General features: G+C 53.7%; 2 protein-coding genes and 1 long non-coding RNA gene across 5 annotated transcripts; 2 read left to right on the forward strand and 1 right to left on the reverse strand.

The window, feature by feature from the left end:
- The first annotated feature begins 1474 nt into the window (after positions 1–1474).
- LOC129198877 (olfactory receptor 14C36-like) lies at positions 1475–3496 on the forward strand. The gene has a single exon (XM_054808515.1). It carries the CDS (start codon positions 2567–2569, stop codon positions 3494–3496), a length of 930 nt encoding a protein of 309 aa, XP_054664490.1. The 5' UTR covers positions 1475–2566.
- A 3454-nt stretch (positions 3497–6950) lies between these two features.
- Positions 6951–18352, reverse strand: LOC129198901 (uncharacterized). 3 transcript variants are annotated; one of them, XR_008574552.1, is made up of 7 exons: positions 18237–18352; positions 16001–16050; positions 14461–14695; positions 13150–14071; positions 11652–11835; positions 9370–10735; positions 6951–8419 (listed from the first exon to the last, which is right to left on the reverse strand). It is a non-coding gene; the product is annotated as an uncharacterized LOC129198901 (long non-coding RNA). The 3 variants fall into 3 exon arrangements; XR_008574553.1 differs by having other exon boundaries at positions 9241–10735; XR_008574551.1 differs by having other exon boundaries at positions 6951–10735.
- LOC129198900 (Fc receptor-like protein 5) lies at positions 13956–20083 on the forward strand. Its single transcript, XM_054808533.1, has 9 exons — positions 13956–14096; positions 14663–14787; positions 16018–16056; positions 16558–16857; positions 17099–17401; positions 17640–17951; positions 18161–18457; positions 18751–18852; positions 19858–20083. Exons 2-9 carry the CDS (start codon positions 14757–14759, stop codon positions 19938–19940), a joined length of 1467 nt encoding a protein of 488 aa, XP_054664508.1. The 5' UTR covers positions 13956–14096; positions 14663–14756; the 3' UTR covers positions 19941–20083.
- The last annotated feature ends 219 nt before the right edge of the window (positions 20084–20302 follow it).

The raw sequence follows: 20302 nt of genomic DNA on the forward strand, positions 1-20302 counted from the left end.
GTCAACATGATTCTCATCCTAAATCCAAACCACAGCACCGTGCCAGCTGCTGGGAAGAAAATTAACTCCGTACCAGCTGAAACCAGGACAACCAAGCACAGCTGGTCGAGGTGGGGGGGGTGACTGTCCCACTCTACACCGCACTGGTGTGGCCCCCCCCCCCTTGAATGCTGTGTGCAGTTTTGGGCACCTCAATACAAGAAGGACATCAAAGTATTAGAGTGTGTCCGGGGGAAGGTGACCAAGATGGTGTACGGTCACGAGGGCAAGACTTAACGAGGAGCGGTTGAGGTGACTTGGCTTGTTCAGCTTGGCGAAGAGAAGGTTGAGGGGTGACCTCATCTCAGTCTACAACTTCCTCAAGGGGGGCAGTGGAGGGGGGGAGGTGCTGGTCTTCTCTCTCTGGTGACCAGTGAGAGGACACGAGGAAATGGCATGAAGCTGCATCAAGGGAAGTTCAGATAGGACATTAGAATGGTCGATCACTGGAATAGGCTTCCCACGGAAGTGGTCACGGCACCAAGCCTGGCAGATTTCAAGGAGCGTCTGGAAGATGCGCTTAGTCCTATGGTTTAGTATTTACATAGTCCTGAGAGGAGCAGGGAGTTGGAGTCGATGATCCTTATGGATCCCTTCCACCTTGAGCTGTTCTTTGGTTCTATGATCTGCAAAAGGCTTTGTTCCCAGTACGGAACCTTGAGGGGAACCACTCGTTCCTGGCTTTCACTTGGACGCTGAGCTATTGACTGTCACTCTTTGGAATCAGCCATCCAGCCAATTCCTTACCCATCTAGCCATCAAACCAATATCTCACCAATTTATAGGTGGGCGATGGTAGCAAAGGTCTCCCAGAAGTCCAGACAGATGAAATTCGTAGCTCTTCCCTTGCCTGCTGACGCAGCCACTCCATCACAGAAGGCCACGAGGTTAGTCAAGCACAATCTCTAATATCCTCCTTGTCTTCCATAAGTATTGACAGATCTACCAGGAGGATCAGCTCCATGATCTTACAAGGCGCAAAAGTGAGGCTGACTGGGTGGTAGCTCCCCGGATTCCCCTTTTTTTCCAAAAATTGTCATGATATTCCCTTTTTTCCATTCACGGGGGACATCATGTGATCTAGGAACACCTTGATAATCGAAAGAAGGATTTCTCCTCAGCTGAGGGAGGGAACATCAGTGGTTCCTTCAGGCTGTTTCACAGCAGGTTCCCCTGGAGCCCCAGGGACACCAGGAGGGAGCCCAGAGGGGACAGAAAGTGCCACCTTGGGCTGGTCCTCTGCTGCTGAGCTGGGCCGGGCTCCTGGGATGGAGGGAGCTCCTGGCCCGTGGGAGCAGGGCTGAGGGCACTGCCTGCAGGCAGCGAGGGCAGACAAGAGAAGAGAGACAGAGGTTCAAGGCAGTCTGGAGTGGGAGGAGACCTGAGAGCTCAACCAGGGGAGAAATCTTCACAGCCCTTGACACGGTAAGTCCGTGGCTGCAGGGCAACGCAGATGAGTTCCTGGAAGTGTCTCCTAGACCCGGCACATTCCACGGCTGGTAGGACCTGTCAGGATGGCTCTCCTGGTTCTTCTGGTGTGGAGGAGAAGGGCAGCGCAGGGTCCTTCCGCTGTCGAAAGGGTGCCGCCTGGGTCAGGTTTGCTCACAGCTCCAGCTGACCACTGGGCATGTCCAAGGGGACTTCTCAAGAAGAAGATCAGGGCCAGGCAGCAGAGACATGCGCAGGGAGGGAGAAGGAACTGCTCCCAGAAATGCCGGGGGCGTGGGGATTGATTGGGGACGCTTTCCCACAGCAAGCCCCGCGTTTCTGCCACCCACAGACTCTGCCCCCGCCCCCAGGTCGTGGGGTTTCAGGCTGAGTCTTCTCCTCGGCAGCCCGACCCCCAGTGAGGAGAAAGCCCTGAGTGGCTGGCTGGCTGTCCCTGCCCTTCCACCCTTGGCTGGAGCACTGGGGCATTTCTGGGTGTTCCAGCTCCTGTCCTTGCTGCCTTCGTCCCCACCGCACCTGGGGGCTGAGGGCACGTCCGTGCGTGGGGCTGGCAATGAGCTGACCCTCACTTCAGGACACCCCATCTGTAGGACTTGTGACTTTTTCCCTGGGGGGTCCTGCTGGGCTGCAGGTTGCCTCCCACAATGCCACCGCTCTCCTACGGACTCCTGTGCCCCAGAGAGGAGCCCCGTGGAGAAGACATCTCGGCGCTCAGGCCGTGGCAATGCAGCTCACGGTCTCTACGTGGGCAGCTGCGCTGAGCCCCGCGTGTCCCTGGCTGGGAACGGGGAGCTGAGGTTCCTCCAGCACAGGAACGTCGGGGATTTCCGCCTTCAAAACACTCCTCAGTTGTGGTGAGGTCACTAGAAGAAAACGAAGGAACCCAAAGCCCCAGAGCTCTGTCCTGCAGCCGGGTGAAATGGGAGCGAAAAAGGGATCGAAAGGGACCTGCCAAAAGTCTTCCTGAACAGGGAGACGTCTTGCACGAGAACTGGAATAGGTTTTGCTCAGAGAGCTCTGCCCTAACTTCTCACTGCCTTTTCCTCCATGGACAGGTCCCCATGCCCAGAGGCAGCAGATGTCCAACGGCAGCTCCATCACCCAGTTCCTCCTCCTGGCCTTTGCAGACACACGGGAGCTGCAGCTCTTGCACTTCGGGCTCTTCCTGGGCATCCACCTGGCTGCTCTCCTGGGAAACGGCCTCATCATCACTGCCATAGCCTGCGACCACCACCTCCACACCCCCATGCACTTCTTCCTCCTCAACCTCTCCCTCCTCGACCTGGGCTCCATCTCCACCGCTCTTCCCAAAGCCGTGACCAATTCCTTGTGGGACACCAGGGCCATCTCCTATGCCGGATGTTCTGCCCAGCTCTTTCTGTTTGTCTTCTTCATTGTGGCAGAGTTTTCTCTTCTCACCATCACGGCCTACGACCGCTACGGTGCCATCTGCCAACCCCTGCACTACGGGACCCTCCTGGGCAGCAGAGCTTGTGCCCACATGGCAGCAGCTGCCTGGGGCAGTGGGTTTCTCACTGCTCTGCTGCACACGGCCAATACATTTTCCCTACCCCTCTGCCACGGCAATGCTGTGGGACAGTTCTTCTGTGAAGTTCCCCAGATCCTCAAGCTCTCCTGCTCAGACACCTACCTCAGGGAAGCTGGGCTTCTTGAGTTTAGCCTTTCTTTAATATTTGGGTGCTTTGTGTTCATCGTGGTGTCCTACGTGGAGATCTTCAGGGCCGTGCTGAGGATCCCCTCTGAGCAGGGACGGCACAAAGCCTTTTCCACGTGCCTCCCTCACCCGGCCGTGGTCTCCCTGTTCGTCAGCACTTCCATGGTTGCCTACCTGAAGCCCCCTTCCATCTCCTCCCCATCCCTGGATCTGGCGGTGGCGGTTCTGGACTCGGTGGTGCCTCCAGCAGTGAACCCCCTCATCTATAGCGTCAGGAACCAAGAGCTCAAGGATGCCCTGAGGAAACTGATTAAACATTTTCCATCAGCTTGAGACTGTTTACCTTCTTCTGCAAATGACTGCCAGCGTATGTCGTGGCAGGACAAGTCTCTTACCTTTTTGTTTGGTTGATTGTTTTGTTTCTTTCTGGTTTTTTTTTTTCCTTTTTTCCCCTGTAATGATGTTGTCTGCAAAGAAATGCCATTATTCATCCCCTCCTCCTTAAGCATCCACCTCTCTTCTGAGACTCAGAGGGTTTGCGTAAATAAGGCGTGGGTTCTCTGTCTATTTAAGAAAAATCATCGAACCATCAGCGACTTTTTTTGTCTCGGATCCATCCCCAGCGGGGCAGGAATGAAGGAGAAATTCCAATTCCTTTCTAGCTCCAGCAGCTCTGTCTGTGGGGCAGCAGGATGAGCCTGAGGAGCCCCAGGGTTGGGGCTCTTGAAGCTGCCCTGGGGAGAAGGAAATGCGTGAAGGGGCTGCAGATTGCTCAGGACCTGCTGGAGAGGAGAGCAGAGGACACAGGGTGCCACTGACCCATTTTACCTTGTGCCATGGGTGCCCCCACCACCACCTCTGGGGCTCAGCCCTCTCCACCCCTGAGGAACCGCTGTGCCCTTCCGAAGGGCTGGGGGTGCGGGGTGACTGCCCAGAGCTCGGCAGCACCCGGTGCTGGGCGCCGCTGCGGGGCCAGCCCAGGCTGTGCTACGCTGGGGAGAGGGCAGGGAAGGTGGCAAGAGTTGGAGGGAGCTGGGCTGGGCTGGAAAGTGCCTGCGAGAGAAAAACATCGGTAGCTTGTGCTGTGTGACCACGCAGGGTGAGGACCACGCGGGGTGAGGGGGTTGTGGTGCAGAAGCCAGGGCTTCCGGAAGGTACTGAAGACGTGCAGGTGCAGGAGAGAGGAGGAGGTGGGTCTGTGCTCTCGGTGGCACGGACAGGCTGGGGAGGTGACCCAGGGCCTTTGCACCCCCAGCCTTTCTCACCGGCCATTTCCAGCACTCGCCGCTCACCCCAGGTTTAAGGGTGACCTGTGCTGCGAGGCCATTGCATCTTTCTGCTGGGTCAGGGGCCAAGCTGGGGGAATGGACAGCCCCGCCTGACCTCTCTCCTCGCTCAGACCCTGGAGCAGAGCTGTCTGCAAAGCCCCACGTGGAACACTACCGGGGCAGGACAGAGATCAGGTGCTGGGAAAGGCTGCAAAAGTAGCAGGACCACAGGGAAACGGCGATCTGAAGGCCGTCATTGGCACCGTAACGATCAGAACTTTCTCCAGCCGTGACTCTACCATTTCCCACGCTGTTGCTGCTCAGTGGGGCCGAGGGACCCCGTGTACGGGCAGTGGGGCTGGGCCAGCACAAGGACGAGGTGCTGACAGGGTCTGAAAGGTTTTACTGAAAGGGTCTGCAGGCCCCTGCGCTCAGGGAAAGGGTTCAAGGAAGAGGACAGCACATTTTGGCAGAAACCTCAGGACAACCTGCAAGGACAGGTGCCAGTTTCTGCCCTTGTAGGGTCTAACCCCGGCAATGGCACAGGCTGGGGGCTGCCTGGCTGGAAGGAGGCCTGAAGGAGCCGGCCAGGAGGCAAACGTGTGCCCTGGCAGCAAGGGAGAGCAGCAGGGTTCTGGGCTGGACACCCAGCAGCACGGCCAGGGGATGGAGGGAAGGGATTATACAGAACACGGGGTCCAGATTTCAGATCCCAATGTAGGAAAGATGTCAGCAAGCTGGATTCACGTTAAGGAGAACCTTGAATGTACGCAAGTCAACCACGGTGACTGCGGAAGCCCTACCGAATGCCTCTGGGTCAAGGTCAGAGGAGCCCGGGGGTGCAGAGATGCGGTTGTAAAAGAGAAAGCTCAGATCAAATGGAAATGGGGCAGAAATGCCAAAAAGTACAAGAAATTTATAGGTACGTCAGGTACGTAAACAACAAGCAGAAGCAGAAGGAAAATATTGGCTGACTGTCAAAGAGGAGCGGTGAATTAGTCACCACCAGTGCTGAAAAGGCAGAGGTTCTCAACCCCTTCTTCACCTCTGGCTTTACCAGCACCGTTGGGCCCCAGGCCTTGGGAACGACGATCCGGGTCGATGCCCACACAGAGCCACCATCAGAGAAGGAAGAGTTGGTATGTGAACGACTCCAGGAGCTTGACCCTTACAAAATGGATGGGCCCTGACAATATCCACCCGAGGGTGTGAAGAGAGCTGGCTGATGTCATTGCGAGGCCACTCCCCACAATCTTGGAGAAGTCACGGAGATCAGGGGACGTCCCAGAAGACTGGGGCTATCACAAGTCAGATGAAGCACGTGATTGGGAAAAGCCAGCATGGACTCACCAAAGGGAAATCGCTCTCGACAAACCCGATCACCTTCTATGACCAAGCAACCTGCTCGGTTGATGCGAGGCGAATGGTGGACATTGTCTACCTGGATTTCTCCAAGGCTTTCAATACAATTCTCCACAGCCTCCTCCTAGAGAAACTGATACGTTACGGTCTGGACAAGTGGTCTGTGTGGTGGGCGGGGACCTGTCAGACAGGCCACAGCCAGAGGGTGCTGGTCAAGAGCTCTTCTTCAAACTGGCAACCTGTCACAAGTGGGGTCCCCTAGGGATCCATGCTGGGCACAAGGCTGTTTCATATCTTCGTAAGTGAGCTGGATGATGGGATCAAGCGCCCGCTGATGAAGTTTGCGGATGATACCGATCTGTGTGGGTTGGTAGACACTTCAGAAGGGAGAAACATCCAGCGGGAAGCCCTGGATAGGCTGGAAGAGTGGGCTACCAAGAACCTTATGAAGTTCAACAAGGACAAGTGTAAGGTCTAGCACTTGGGAAAACATAATCCAGGAGTGCAGCACAGACTGGGATCTACTCAGCTGGGGAACAGCTCTGTGGAGAGGGACCTGGGGATCGTGGTAGACAGCAAGCTCACTGTGAGTGAACAGCGTGCTCTTGTGGCCAGATGATCCTTGAGGTTCCTCCCAACCTCATATTCTAGGATTCTAGGATTCTATAATTCCATGAATATCATCACTGTCCTCCAGAAGCCTTCTGGATGGGTTGTGCCCTGCTGAGTTGCCCCCTCAGGTGGTTCAGTTCCAAGACCAGGAGGAGGAGGGTGTAAGAACATGAGGCTTCTTTCAGTGGCCTGAAGAAGGCCTCATCTACTTGTGCCTGATAAAGCAGTTGATAACAGACACACATTAAAAGGTTGTCCGTGTCGGTCTTCTTGGCTAATCCTGACCCACAAGCTCTCCATGGGCTCATCATCTATTCCAAGGCAGAGGTGCCATCTATTCCAACTCCGAGGTGCCACTTTGCATCTCTCTAGCTCTGGCACAAAGGGATATCTTGAGGATCATGTGAGACAGTCTGTTCCTCACACCCATTCCACCCTTTCCCATGCTGTGCCTGCAGAGGAGGTCCATGGGACCGTGCGTGGACAGGAGCTGTGTCGGCACAGGACAGGGCCTCCTCTCTGAGGATCCTATGGGGATGCCGGGCCCTATTTCGAACTGGAGTTCTGCAGACGTTTACGGGGCATGAATCCTCCTGTGCTGTAGGTGACCATCTAAACCAACCCGTCAACCAGTGAAGAGAGGTCCACACCTCAGTGGGACTCGCTCTGTGCAAAGACTGGGGAGTCCTGGGCAGGGAAGGTTTTGGGGGCTCTGTGCAAGACCCCAGATGATCTTGGTTTAATGCCTGTAGACCTCTCAGATGTCAGTGAATGTCATGGAAATGAAAGGAAGAAGATCTGAAGACAAAGAACCAAAGCAAAGAGAGGTGTCAACACACTCTTCAGCTTTTTTTTTTTTTTTTCCCCTGTCTTTGGAGGGGAATTGCCTTTTCCCAGAACCGGGAATGGATGTAGGACACGAATGCCTTCAGCTCGAGGGACACAGAGACCTGGTGCCAGTGTAGATGCCCTGGGAAGCCCTGCCCAGCCTCCACCTGCAGCTTGCAAGGGGCTCTGCTCTCCCACAGGTCCTCTGTGCCAGATGCCAATCCCAGGCCAGCACCTCAGGTACACGGGGGCCCCTCAAAGTGGCACTGCCTCTTCACGCTCAGACAACTGGTGTCTGCATGGAAAGGGGCACAGGGGTCTTTTTTTTTGTCATTGAAATCATCTACAAAGAAATGTTCATCAGGTGACTCCTTGAAGTACTTGTAAGAACTGCCAACGTTTTCCCACCATGACAGAACGGGAATTTCCAGGAAATATAATAATAATAGCAGAAGAAATATTCATCTACCCCTATTCTTTCATCTCCCTCGTCGCTCAGGTGTTTCCACCTCTCCTGGTTCAATGGCCACGCCTAAGGACATCATTGCAGCAGACTATCTGGACGTACGCCCTTCCCGTTGCTCTCAGGTTTCCTCCTCCGCTTGCTCTTTGGTCATTCAGATGCCTCTCAACTCTCTGGTTTCTGCTTTGAGCTTCAGGGAGTTAGAAACTTGCCCCGTCTTTCAGAAGTCTAATGAACTCGTTAGTCGACACCTTCACTGGGTCTGTATCTACCCTTTGTTATCTCCATGTTTAAAACTCTTCTTGTACGGAAATCCCTTGTGAAAGGTGGAGCACGTTAGACGCTGCTTGGACTTAGCATCCAGCTGCGGAGAGAGATTTCACGTTCCTTAACTCGTATCGCGTTTAACCGTCGTTTGTTGTCAACGAAGAGAAACGTTTGTGTGCCTGTGTGCAGCCCAGGTCTCCAAGGAAAGCAGGTGGGAGCTGGTGTGAAGGAGCTGTTACCATCCAGCCGCAGAGCTCACTGGAGAAGTCTGACGTGAGGAAAGGCGATGCAAGGCCCAGGTGGCCGATGAGGGAACTGGTGGCCTTGGGGAGGAACGAGGTTGGTCCAGACAGCGTTGGATCTCAAGGGACTGCTTCTCCTGCCTGTCCAGATGTCTTTAGGAGACAGCTTGGACCAACATCCATTGTAGAATGCTGCTATCACTTCTTCTATAAACTGAAACGTGAGAGAAAACAGCCTTGAAAGAAAAAAAAATCCTCCTTCATGAAATCATCTTTGAAATCTTCATCATTAAGTACCCGATTTCAGCCTCTCCAATTAGTTGTACAAGTCTTGAGGACTTGAAGAAAATTACGGGAAGAGACGTGGCTCGTTAGAGTTTTCTGCACTTTAATGAGCCCCATGGCGTGTTTGCTGCTGAGTCCATGAAACTCAAGTACCAAAAAAAGGAGACTGAAGAAAGCTCTCAAGAAGGCCAAGTAAAGCCCAAAGTACCTTGAAGCATCAATGGGCCCCACTGGGGGCCATTACTGACAAAGCCTCCCCAGCGACTCGTTAGAGCAGATAATTGGAGGCCATGATGACAAAGCAAGGCAAAGTGCAGGCAGCTCTGATGCTGAGGACACCCTGGCTTTGTCTGGTGAAGCAGAAATGCCAAGCGCTGACCCCCAGCCCCTGGCAAGGGACATCCTGACCCTCACCTGTGTCTCCGGGCTCTGCCTTGTCATGGTGGGGAGCGTGACGCCGAGGGAAGGACAACGGTATGACACCTCACGGCCTCTCCCGCGGTGGGTGCAAGGAGGCGACGATGCCCCATGGCCATGAGGACAAGGTGTCTCCTCTGAGGCCTCGGTGGCAGCGACGTCAGCCATAGCCAAAGGGGCAAAGACCTCGGTTCTATCGGGGCCTTTCAGCCTTGCCAGCACCCTCGGCCATCGGCACCACAGGCCGTCGTACACCGCCCCACGCCGCTGCCTGTTTCCCTGCGGGCACCCGACGCGCTTCCCAACCTTCTTCTCACCCCGCTATGTCCCTACCTGCGCTGCTGTCTCTCCCTCCTCGTCACACGTTCCCTGAAACACAAAGCCGTGGGTTCATCCAGACTCCCTCCGAGTCACTTTGTGCACCACAGCACTACCCTCAGAAGGACACTTCTGCATCCTCACCTCCGCTCTGCACCTCCAAAGCCGCAGTTTCTGGTGCTTTTCCTTTCTCACGTCCTTTCCCACGACCAAAAAAAATAGCGCCATCATCTCGGAAAGGAATTTTCAAGCTGTCCTGAGGTGTTCGTATTCTTGAACAGCACAGGATCCCAATCACGTGCTTCATCTGACTTGTGGTAGCCCCCAGGAGCATTCGTTCCACAACCTTCTCAGGGATTGAAGTAAAACTGATGGGCCCATAATTTCCTGCATCCTTTCCTGGAAGTTCAACGCTTGCCTGTCTTTCAGCAGCCTAATTCCGTCTTTGGCCAACTCTTTAATCATGTTTATTTTATAATTCCCTCGCCGCCTGAAACATTTCTCGCGCGGTTACGCTTAGCGGAAGGCGAACCCCGCTGGATGGCAGCTTGTACGTGGCGTAGAGTTGAGGAGCGGTTGCTTTCAATGGTGAATTTTATCAGGTTTATGTCGTTTGTTGGAAAATATGAAAAAAAAAAAAACCCCAGTTCCGTCAGGAAAGCAGGTGGGAGGTGGCACAAAGGAGCCGTAACACCCAGGCGCAGAGTGCGGGAGAGAAATCGGATGGAAGGAGAAGGGACACGAGTCACCAGCTGGCTGATGAGAGACACGGTGGGGTTGCAGAGGCGCGGGGCGAGGTTGTCCGCACTGTGTCAGACCTCGAGGGACAGCTTCTCCGACCAGTCTGGCTCTCCAAATCTCCTGGATCGGTATCAGTCAGAGGTTATCGCGTCCTCTCTAAGCTGAAAAAAAACCCAAATAAACTTCACCCTCGACAAGAAAAACGTCATTTTTGTTAGAAGCTCTTTGAGATCTTTCTCCTAGGCAACAGCTCCAATTATCTGTACAACTCTTGAAGACTTGAAGGAAATGACAGGAAAAGCTTGTTTCATCAAATTTACCTAACAGATTTCCTACCGACGGTTCGAGTGGAGAACCGTTCCTCAGAGGAACTGCTGTGGTCCATTTTCTCCTTCTCCCTCTGTCTACTCTGTCTTCAAAGAGCTCTCCGAGGACAAAAAAAACTGGTTCATTGCATCATAGGTGACCGCAGGTTGGAAGAGACCTCCCCGCCTTCAAACGCCACTGGGCCAGGTCCGGCGGGGACGGAGTTAACTTTCCACGCGTTTCCCGGCGAGGACGGCGTCGATCACACGCCAACGGTTTGGCGAGCGGTGTTCCCACCACGTCAAGGTCGTCTCTCCAACGCCGATGGCCTCAAACGTGGGCGAGCGGTTGGGAGGGGACGTAGATGGGACGGCTTACCTAAATTCACCTAACATTTTTTTTTTTTTTTTCCACTTTATTTTTCCCCCTTGGCCGGCCTGAGGATGGGGAGCGATCGCATCGCCTGTAGGCAAAAAAAAGCGGAAAAAGAACTATTGACATCTTTTCGCTGTGACCGCCCTCCCGAAATTTCTCTAATTAACCATAGAATGACGCAAACGATGCCCGGAGACTTGGCTTGTGTCCCGGTTTCACCTGAGAGAGAGTTAATTTTCTTCCCGGTAGCTAGTGCGGGGCTGTGGTTTGGATTTGTGCCGATAATATAGAGAGATTTTTGCTATATAAAGATATTTTTGTTATATAGAGATATTTTTGCTATATAGAAATATTTTTGTTATATAGAGATATTTTTGTTATATAGAAATATTTTTGCTATATAGAGATATTTTTGTTATATAGAAATATTTTTGTTATATAGAAATATTTTTGCTATATAGAGATATTTTTGTTATATAGAAATATTTTTGTTATGTAGAGATATTTTTACTATATAGAGATATTTTTGTTATATAGAGATATTTTTGCTATATAGAAATATTTTTGTTATATAGAGATATTTTTGTTATATAGAAATATTTTTGCTATATAGAAATATTTTTGCTATATAGAAATATTTTTGTTATATAGAGATATTTTTGTTATATAGAGTTATTTTTGCTATATAGAGATATTTTTGTTATACAGAAATATTTCTGTCATACAGAGATATTTCTGTTATATACCGATGTTTTTGTTACCGAGAGACGGTTTTGTCGTTGCCGTCCCCCCGCCATCGCGCCGGCGACGGGGGGAAGCGAGCGAGCGGCTGCGCGGCGCTCAGCTGCCAGCTGAGGTAAACCCGCGACAAGCAGAGTGGGTTATTCGCAATAAACACACCCCCCCCCCAACCCGAGGCAGGAGATATAAATCTCACGGGGACGGCGGGGGTTTTGCCGGAGCTCCGCAGGGAAACGGCCGGTTTCCGTGGGGCGCGCACTCACACGTTCGAGCCGTTCGCTGGCGGTTTTCCTCGCCAGGGCGTTTCCTTGAGCGTGTTCCTGCCCGGCGACGTTCGTCGCGAGACGCCGGGGGCCAACCAGGTGGGAACCAGCTTTTCAGAGAAGGACCTGGGGTGTTGGTTGGACAGCAAGCTGGGCACGAGCCCTCCCCATGTCCTGCAGTGTCCTGGGCCCACAGACAGAGACAGACAGAGATCCTTTTCCTTTGCTCCTTCTTCTTTTTTCCCTTTTCCCTTCCCTCTCTCCTTTCCCTTTTCCTTCCCTTCCCTTCCTCCTTTCCCCTCCCCTCTCCTCTCCTTTCCCCGTCCCTTCCTTTCCCCTTCTTTTTCTTTCCCCCCTCCCTTTCCCCTCTCCTCTCTCCTTCCCTTTCTCCTTCCTTTTCCCCTTTCCCTTTCCCCTTCCCTTTCCCTTTCCCCTCTCCTCTCCTCTCTCCTTCCCTTTCTCCTTCCTTTTCCCCTTTCCCCTTCCCTTTCCCTTTCCCCTTCCCTTTCCCTTTATCTTTCCCCTCTCCTCTCTCCTTCCCTTTCTCCTTCCTTTTCCCCTTTCCCTTTCCCCTTCCCTTTCCCTTTATCTTTCCCCTTCCCTTTCCCTTTCCCCTCTCCTCTCCTCTCTCCTTCCCTTTCTCCTTCCCTTTCCCCTTTCCCCTTCCCTTTCCCTTTCCCCTTCCCTTTCCCTTTATCTTTCCCCTCTCCTCTCTCCTTCCCTTTCTCCTTCCTTTTCCCCTTTCCCTTTCCCCTTCCCTTTCCCTTTCCCCTCTCCTCTCCTCTCTCCTTCCCTTTCTCCTTCCTTTTCCCCTTTCCCTTTCCCCTTCCCTTTCCCTTTCCCCTCTCCTCTCCTCTCTCCTTCCCTTTCTCCTTCCTTTTCCCCTTTCCCTTTCCCTTTCCCTTTCCCCTTCCCCTTCCCTTTCCCTTTCCCCCTCCCCAGCAATTCTCCTCACTGCTACCTGCCCTTGGTCTCTCTAGCCCTTCGCCCCGTGACGCCCGCCCAGATGACATCACACCTCCTCTGACCAAGGACGGTCACCACCTCCCGTCCCACCTCAGCCTCCTGGGATCCACCGGGACCTGTGGTGGCCACCTCCAGGCAGAGACACGCCCTTGCAGAAGGATTGTGACCTGGAAGCGTCCACCCCTGACCTCCCGCCCACCCGTGACGTCACCTGAGTCACCAGCATCATCGCGGTCACCATGGCAACAGTGCCTAACTGGGGGGTTGAGGGTAACTTTGATGTCCCGGCCGTGCGGGACCTTCAAGGAGCATCGTGGCTCCTCTTCGCAGTCCCGGTCTCGCACCAGCTCCTCCAGGTCTAGATGGACCCGAAGATCAGCCCAAACCTGGACTGTGGTGAATGGCCAGGTCTGGAAGGGACTTCTCTTCAGGAGAGACAACAAAACTAAGGGACTCGGGGGCACCAGTCCTTCTTCAGCCACCTCCCGGGCCTGGTGGAGCACCAGGACAGCAAGGACTTGTGGCACTGTACCTCGAGCCAAGTGTCACCGTCACTCCAGATGCCCATCTTTGAGGACACCATCTGCAAGTTCACGTCTGGGACAACCTTGGGAAGGTCCCTCAGGAATCATTTCTGACCTTCAGAAGAAGATCCTGGTCATGAAACCTCCATGAAACCGCTTTCCTGATGGACTCCTTCAGCTCCTGGCTCCTCACGCCGTAGCTGAGGGGGGGTGCACTGCTGGAGGTACCACCGCAAAACAGCCCCCACCAAATCCAAGGACGGGGGAGGAGAAAAAAAGCCCCAGAAGATGAGCTGAGGAACTAAACTTCGCTTCGGTTGAGGAGCGTGTCCTTTCCACGTCCTCCTTCCAACTTCTCCTCCACGTCCCTCACCACCAGGAACCGAAGAAAGCATCGCCAAAGCAGAACCAGGGATAACTCATCTCCCCACCAACGATCCTCCAGAGCTTCCGATTTCAACCCACTGACCAAACTTCAAGGCTTTTTCTTAAGAAAAATCAAAAAAAAGAGGCCAACTCGCTAAAAAAAAAATGAAGCTGAGTCACCATTTCACCAAATACAGGGAAGGCAGGAAGAACTGCGCAAGAGGTTGAGTCACGAAGGGGAAGTTCTGCCCCACGGATGAGGTTCCTCAAGAATCGGGAAGTAAAACCTACATTTATTTCCTCCCATCGTGTCCGTAAACTCAACCATCAACAGATGCCACCGGAGGAGAAGGGTTATTTCTGGTCCTCACCATCACGTCAAGCCGGGTCGTGCTTTTCTCGGCCGCTTCGATAACCAGAAAAACCTCTGAAACGAGACGGATCCACCACCGTGACCGCGCGGGTCAACGTGTCACAGGCCACCGAGCGCTCAAACGGGATTGGCTGGGGTTTCTTCTCAGGGATCGGTTGAGCCGTCGCTCCTCAGGTGTTTGTCGTGGTCATCTGTGCTCAAGGACAATCACGAAAAGTAGGTTTTTAACCCCGTTTAGATGCTCCAACCACCTCCACAAAGACCCGAGCCACCCGTTTTTGCCATTTTTTTCACCCCAAAAAAAAGACTCACAGGAACTCCGGCTAATCAAATCAACCAAATTTGGAGTTATCCCCTCAAAATCAAGCTTAAAAATAAGCGTCCAACCCAAAACTACCCGTCCAAAGATGTCATCTCCTGCGTCTTCCTGCAGGTTGGCGACAACCCAACAGCTCCAGTTGAGAGCTGGCCGACCGAAGCAAATCGCGACCGGCCTTTTTTCCCAATTTTGGGTGGTTTTGTTCCCCTCCCCAAAACCCATCTACCTCCCCCCGCCTCCAAATTTTCAAGCCAAACCCACCGTGTCGCTAACGTGGAGGCCGAAAACGGCGAGACAACCCAGCAGGGGACGTTGGTGACGCCACGGAGACGCTCGGGTTAACCAGGAACGAGGAGAAAATGTTGCAGTTTATGATTGATTTTTTTTTTTTTTCGGTTTGTTTGGTTTTTCTCCTTTTTTTTTTGGGGGGGGGGGTGTTAGGTTGATTTCCGCTGTTCCGTAGCAACCGGCCTCATGTGACAGACGGACGGCCAAGCTGGACCAAAGAGGAAGGAGATGTTGCTGTCATCGCAGAAAGGAAAAGCACACCACCCAGAATGGGGGCCCTTTGCCTCGTCCCTCTGCTCGGTGAGTCTTCCTCCCCTCCTCCTCCTCCTCCTCTCCAAACGCGCCCATCCCGCTCTTTTTTTCCCTATCCCATCGCTTTTCCGCCCATTTCCGTGCCCCTTGGGCCAAGTCTTCCCTTCTTCCTCCGTCTTCCGACATCGATTTCTCCATCTCTTCCCTTTTTTCTGCCCTTTTTTCTCCCCTGTATTTTCTATTTTTCCCCCAAATATTCCATTTTTTCCCCTATTTCTTCACTTTTTCCCCCATTTATTTGCTTTTTTCACCCATTTCTTCACTATTTTTCCCCTTTTCCCCCCCTCTTTTCCCTCTCCTCCTACCACCCCTCATTCCCCGTCGGTCGTCGTCGGGGCGGCGACCTCTCCGCTCCTTTGCGATTCGTGGTTTGTATCCGACGGCTTTTGGCTTTATCCGTTTTATTTTTGGTTTTCTCGCTCATTTTTGAATTCCCTTTTTTTTCTTTCTCCTTTTGCTATTTTTCCTTTTTTCTTTCTTTTTTCTCTTAATTCTTTTTTCTCTTTTTCTTTTTCCTTTTTTTTCACCTTTCCTCTTGCTTTATCCTTTTCTTGTTCTTTTTCTTTGCTCTTTGTGTTTTTTCTTCTTCCTTTCCCTTTTTCTGACCCTTTTTTATTTTTTTTTCATTTCTCCTTTTCCATATGCCTTTTTCTTTATTCTTCCTTTTTCTTCTCATTTTCCATTTGTCCTTTTTTTCATTTTTTTGTCTTTTTCTTTCCAATTTTCCATTTTTTCCTTTTTGTTTCTCCTTTGCCTTTTCCTTTTTCCTATTCAATTTTTTTCCCTTCTCATTTTTCCTTTTTCATTTTCCTTTTTTTCCTTTTTCCTTTCAATTTTCCTTTTCCATTTTTCCTTGCTTCTTTTCACATCTCCTTTTCCTTTTCCGTTTCTCCTTCCTCCTCTCCTTTTCCATTTCTCCTTCCTCCTCTCCTTTTCCTCTTCCATTTCTCCTTCCTCCTCTCCTTTTCCTTTTCCATTTCTCCTTCCTCCTCTCCTTTTCCTCTTCCATTTCTCCTTCCTCCTCTCCTTTTCCCTTTCCCCTTCTTTTCATTTCTCCTCCTTTCCTCCTCTCTCGCCTTCCCCCCCCACTTCCACCCAACCTCCCCCCCATAAATCCCTACTTCCCCCTCCATTTCCTCTTCCTCTTTCTCTTCCCCGCCCTTTCCGCATCCCCCCTCTCCCATCGCCCTCTCTCACCCACCTCTTCCTCTCTTCTAGCCGCTCTCCAGACACTCCTTCCGCGGGCGTCACCTGCAGGTAACAAAATTTTTTGGGGGGTGGGGGGGGGGAAACCAACTCATTTCCACTTCCCCGTTGGGTCACGTGATCATCCGGATACCTCTGAGCCCAAATTCACCGGGTTTTGCCCCAAAAAGCCCACGCGTCTCAGTGCTAAAGCCACCCACCCGAGCCGACAAGGCGGACGAGCCCCCGCTTGGTTGGTGGGACCCCCTGTGATGATCCAGGTGGGGAAATCTTCTCCAGAAAATAGCGATTTGGAGCAGAAACGGACCGTTTCTCCTCCGTTTGGGCCAAATTTGAGGTCTCGACCCAATCGATGACTCCGATAGGACAAATAACCCATAAACCCCCCAACCTCCCCATCCTTGAGGACCATTTTTGGGGTGGAACCCCTTTTTTTTGACCAAAAAAGATCTCCCCAAGCTGGGCGCCAAGGCGACGGCGGTGGCGTCCAACAGGTCCCACCACATCTGAAAGGCTTGGAGGCATCTCCCAGCTCCCATCTTTCACCCCCAGACCTTCCTCTTCCTCCCAACATCACCGTGACGCCGGAGAAGACGGAATATCTCATCGGAGACACCGTCTCCCTCCGGTGCGTGGCTCCCTGGACAAAGGAGAAGATCCAAGGTTTTCAATTTTCGGGGACAAGCGGATGGGCCGTGGACGTCAGGACGACGAAGAGGACCTACACCTATCGCTTCAACATCACGGGGCCGAAGGACGGAGGAGCGCACGCTTGTACGTACACCGTCATCAACCGGTTGCGCCGACCCCTTCGCTCCCAGGAGAGCAGATCCATCATCCTCAGCGTCAGAGGTAGGCGAGACGCGGCCCTATTTGTCTCCTCCCCACCTCCGTTTCTCCATCCCACCGCCGTCCACCTGCAGATACTTTCCTCCCAACCTCCAAACGGGCGTTTTTCTCCTTAAATTTGACCACCGCGAAGGCAAATTCACCGTCCCCAACCTCGCTGAGGTCCACGGAGGAGGAGTTGGGGTGGAAAAAGAGCCAAACCCCCCCAAAACCCCACTGTTTTCCACCTTTTTTTCACCTTCAGACCATCCACCTCAACCCACGCTGACCTTCAACTCTTCAACCAGCGTCGTGATCGAAGGCCAAACCCTCGTCTTCCTCTGCAAGGCCCCGGCGGGGGACGCGGAGCGAAGGTTTCGTTTCTACAAGGAGAAGGTCAAGGTCATCAACGTGAACGAGTTGATTTTGAGGGAGAACGAAGCTCAGCTCCAAGTGGTGGAGATCAACCAGAACTTCAGCGGCAACTTCACCTGCGGTTATGAGGAGAAGACGGAAGGGCGCTGGATCCCGTCCTACCCCAGCCAAGCCGTGCAGGTCCTCGTGAAAGGTAACGGCACGGTTTTGGGGGAGAAATTCCGTTTTTTCGGGGTACGGGGAAGGGCTCGGCGCAACCGCAACACCCATCTAGGTCAGCGAGATGCCTCGCTTTGACCTTCGTGGCCGGCCAAAACAGCTGACCAGAAACCAAACTTTGGCCAACTCTTCTTCCCAAACGCTCGTTCCTCCTTTACCTAAAATTACCGGTTTTAAGGTGGTTTTTTTTTCCCCCAAATTTGTCTCCCCAGAGCCTGCTTCCGCTCCCACCTTGGGAGCAGACCCTCCCACCAGGGTGGTGAGCGAAAACTATCCCTTACGTCTCACCTGCGAAGCCTCCAGAGATGAGTTCGGGTTGAGGTTTCGCTTCTACAGGAACGGGGTGGAGATCCCACCGGGCCAAGGGGGTTCGAAAACGAAGAACGTCGGGAATTTCTCCGAAATTCTCTTCCCGCGAAGCCCCGGGAAGTTCGGCGGGACGTTCAGTTGCGGGGTGGAGGAAAACGTGGGCGGGACTTGGGTGCCGTCGCCCCGAAGCGAAGGCGTGGACGTCACCGTGAAGGGTAGGTCGCTTCTCGGGGCTCCCGCGGAGGGTCGGCGGTGTTTAGGAATTCCAATCTGAATTTTCGCCACAAGGAGATCCGCCTTCTCGCGGGCTTCACCTCGCACCGCCGCGTCTCCACCTCACGACGAGAGTTTCACGTCGCGGCGCGAGTTCCGGCTTCGTTTGATGACTTTTCTCCTCTCCCAACCCATCTTCGTGTCCCACCAGACCTTCCGTCCCAACCCGCTTTGCTCTTGGACCCCCCATCCGGAGAAGTGACGGACGGTGACCCCTTGATCCTCACCTGCGTCGTCAACGGTTCCATCTCCCAACGTAAATTTTACTTCTACAAAGACGGCGACGAACAATTCTCGGAGACGACCACGATGGGTCAGTCGTTGTTCAACGTTCCCGTGGCCACCACCGCCCTCACCACCGGTGATTTCACCTGCCGCTACGAGGAGAAGGTCAACGATCAGTGGATCCCGTCCCCGTTCAGCCAATCCATGACGGTCGTCACGCAAGGTGAGGTTCTCCCACCCACCCGCTCAACTCACCCGAGGTCCTGAAGACCTCGGGGACCTTCACGTTGCTTGAAGGACCTAAGGGGAGGTTGCGAGGGACCTCGTTGGCCAGAGGGACCTTCTGATGACAAGGAGGGAGCCCAAAATTGGGGGAAAACGGGGGTTTTTTGGAGCAACTCTACGGGGCGGACACCAGGTGGAAAAGGGGGAGAACTTGGTGGGGTGGAGGTGGTCACTCACCGTTGGGGTTTTTTTTTGGTGGGGTGTCTCTCTCCCTCTCCCTCTCTCGACCAGCCCGCTCTCAGCTCATCCCATTGGTGGCCGGCTGCGCCGCGGGCGCGGCTGCGTTGTTCCTGGGGTTCCTATTGGTCGTTTGCCTGTGTCGGAGGTGGAGAGGTGAGTGGTGGGGGCAGGGAACGGAGAATGGGTCGGGGACAGGGAAGGCCACGGCGACACCCAGGAGGAGGAGACAGCAGGTTGAAGGAGTACGCCCTCCTCCTTCTCCTTGTTCTCCTCCTCTTCCTCCTCCCCCATCTCCTCCTCCACCTCCTCTTCCTCCTCCTTCTCTTCCTCTTTGTCCTTCTCCTGTCTTCATCCTCCTCATCATCTTCCTCCTCTCCTCCTGCTCTCCTTCTCCTCATCCTCATCCTCCTCCTTGTCCTCCTCTTCCTCCTCATTGTCCTCCTACTCCGTCTCCTCCTCCATCTCCTCCTCTTCTTCCTCATCATCCTCTTCCTCCACCTCCTCCTCCTCCTTCTCCTCCTCTCCTTTTCCTCCTCTTCCTCCTCATTGTCCTCCTACTCCGTCTCCTCCTCCATCTCCTCCTCTTCTTCCTCATCGTCCTCTTCCTCCACCTCCTGCTCCTCCTTCTCCTCCTCTCCTTTTCCTCCTCCTTCTCCTCCTCATCCTCATCCTCCTTGTCCTCCTCCTCCTCATCCTCCTTCTCCTCCTCTTCCTCCTCGTCATCCTCCTCTTCCACCTCCCCATCCTCCTCCTTCTCCTCCTCCTCCTCATCTTTCTCCTCTCCTCCTCCTCCTTCTCTGCTTTCTCCTCCTTCTCCTCTTCCTCCTTGTCCTCCACATCCTCCTCTTCCTCCTTCTGCTCTTCCTCCTCATCATCTTCCTCTCCTCCTCCTCCTTCTCCTTGTCCTCCTCCTCCTCCTCCTCCTCCTCCTCCTTGTCCTTCCCTGCTCCTCCTCCTCCTTGGATTGGGGACCCCTCCCCCCTAAATTTCACCCAATCCCGAACGCCTTTTCCCCTACGTGGGGTTGGTGGCGGCCCAAAACGGTCCAGAAGGACCAACCAGGTTCTTCAACCATGTTGCAAGGGACCAGGGTTGGCGGGGGGGGGACGGGACACGACGACTTCCCATGAGCCTTTGCTGCCTTCTCCTCTTGGCCAGGAAGTGCTCACTGGAAGGGGCTTCACAACAAAGACGACCCAAGCACCTACCCCATGGCCAACTTCAACCCCTGCGACATGTGACCTCGAAGGTGACCCAAACCACTTTCGAGAACTTCCTTTCCAGCCCCTTTTCACCGCCGCGGTGGACAACCCTTCTCCTCCTTCGGGCCGCTCGACCCACCGCTGACTTTGTCGCGTTGTCAGTAAACATCTCCTCCACCCCTTCCCGTCTCTCCTCCCCGCTCACCGACCCCAGCAGAGAGCCGAGACGGTGGGCGGTGTTGCTTTACCTCACGGTTGACGTCATACGGGCAGAGGAACGCTTACGTAGAGCCAAAGCCAAGAGTTTTAGGGATGGCGCTGGCCAACGAGGGTGGAAAAGGGCGGCGGAGGTCGCTCTGGGTGGGTCAACCCAGTTGGCCAAGCCAACCTTCCCCGCCGCC

The sequence above is a fragment of the Grus americana genome, chromosome 37, assembly GCF_028858705.1.
Source record: "Grus americana isolate bGruAme1 chromosome 37, bGruAme1.mat, whole genome shotgun sequence".
Classification (NCBI taxonomy): domain Eukaryota; kingdom Metazoa; phylum Chordata; class Aves; order Gruiformes; family Gruidae; genus Grus; species Grus americana.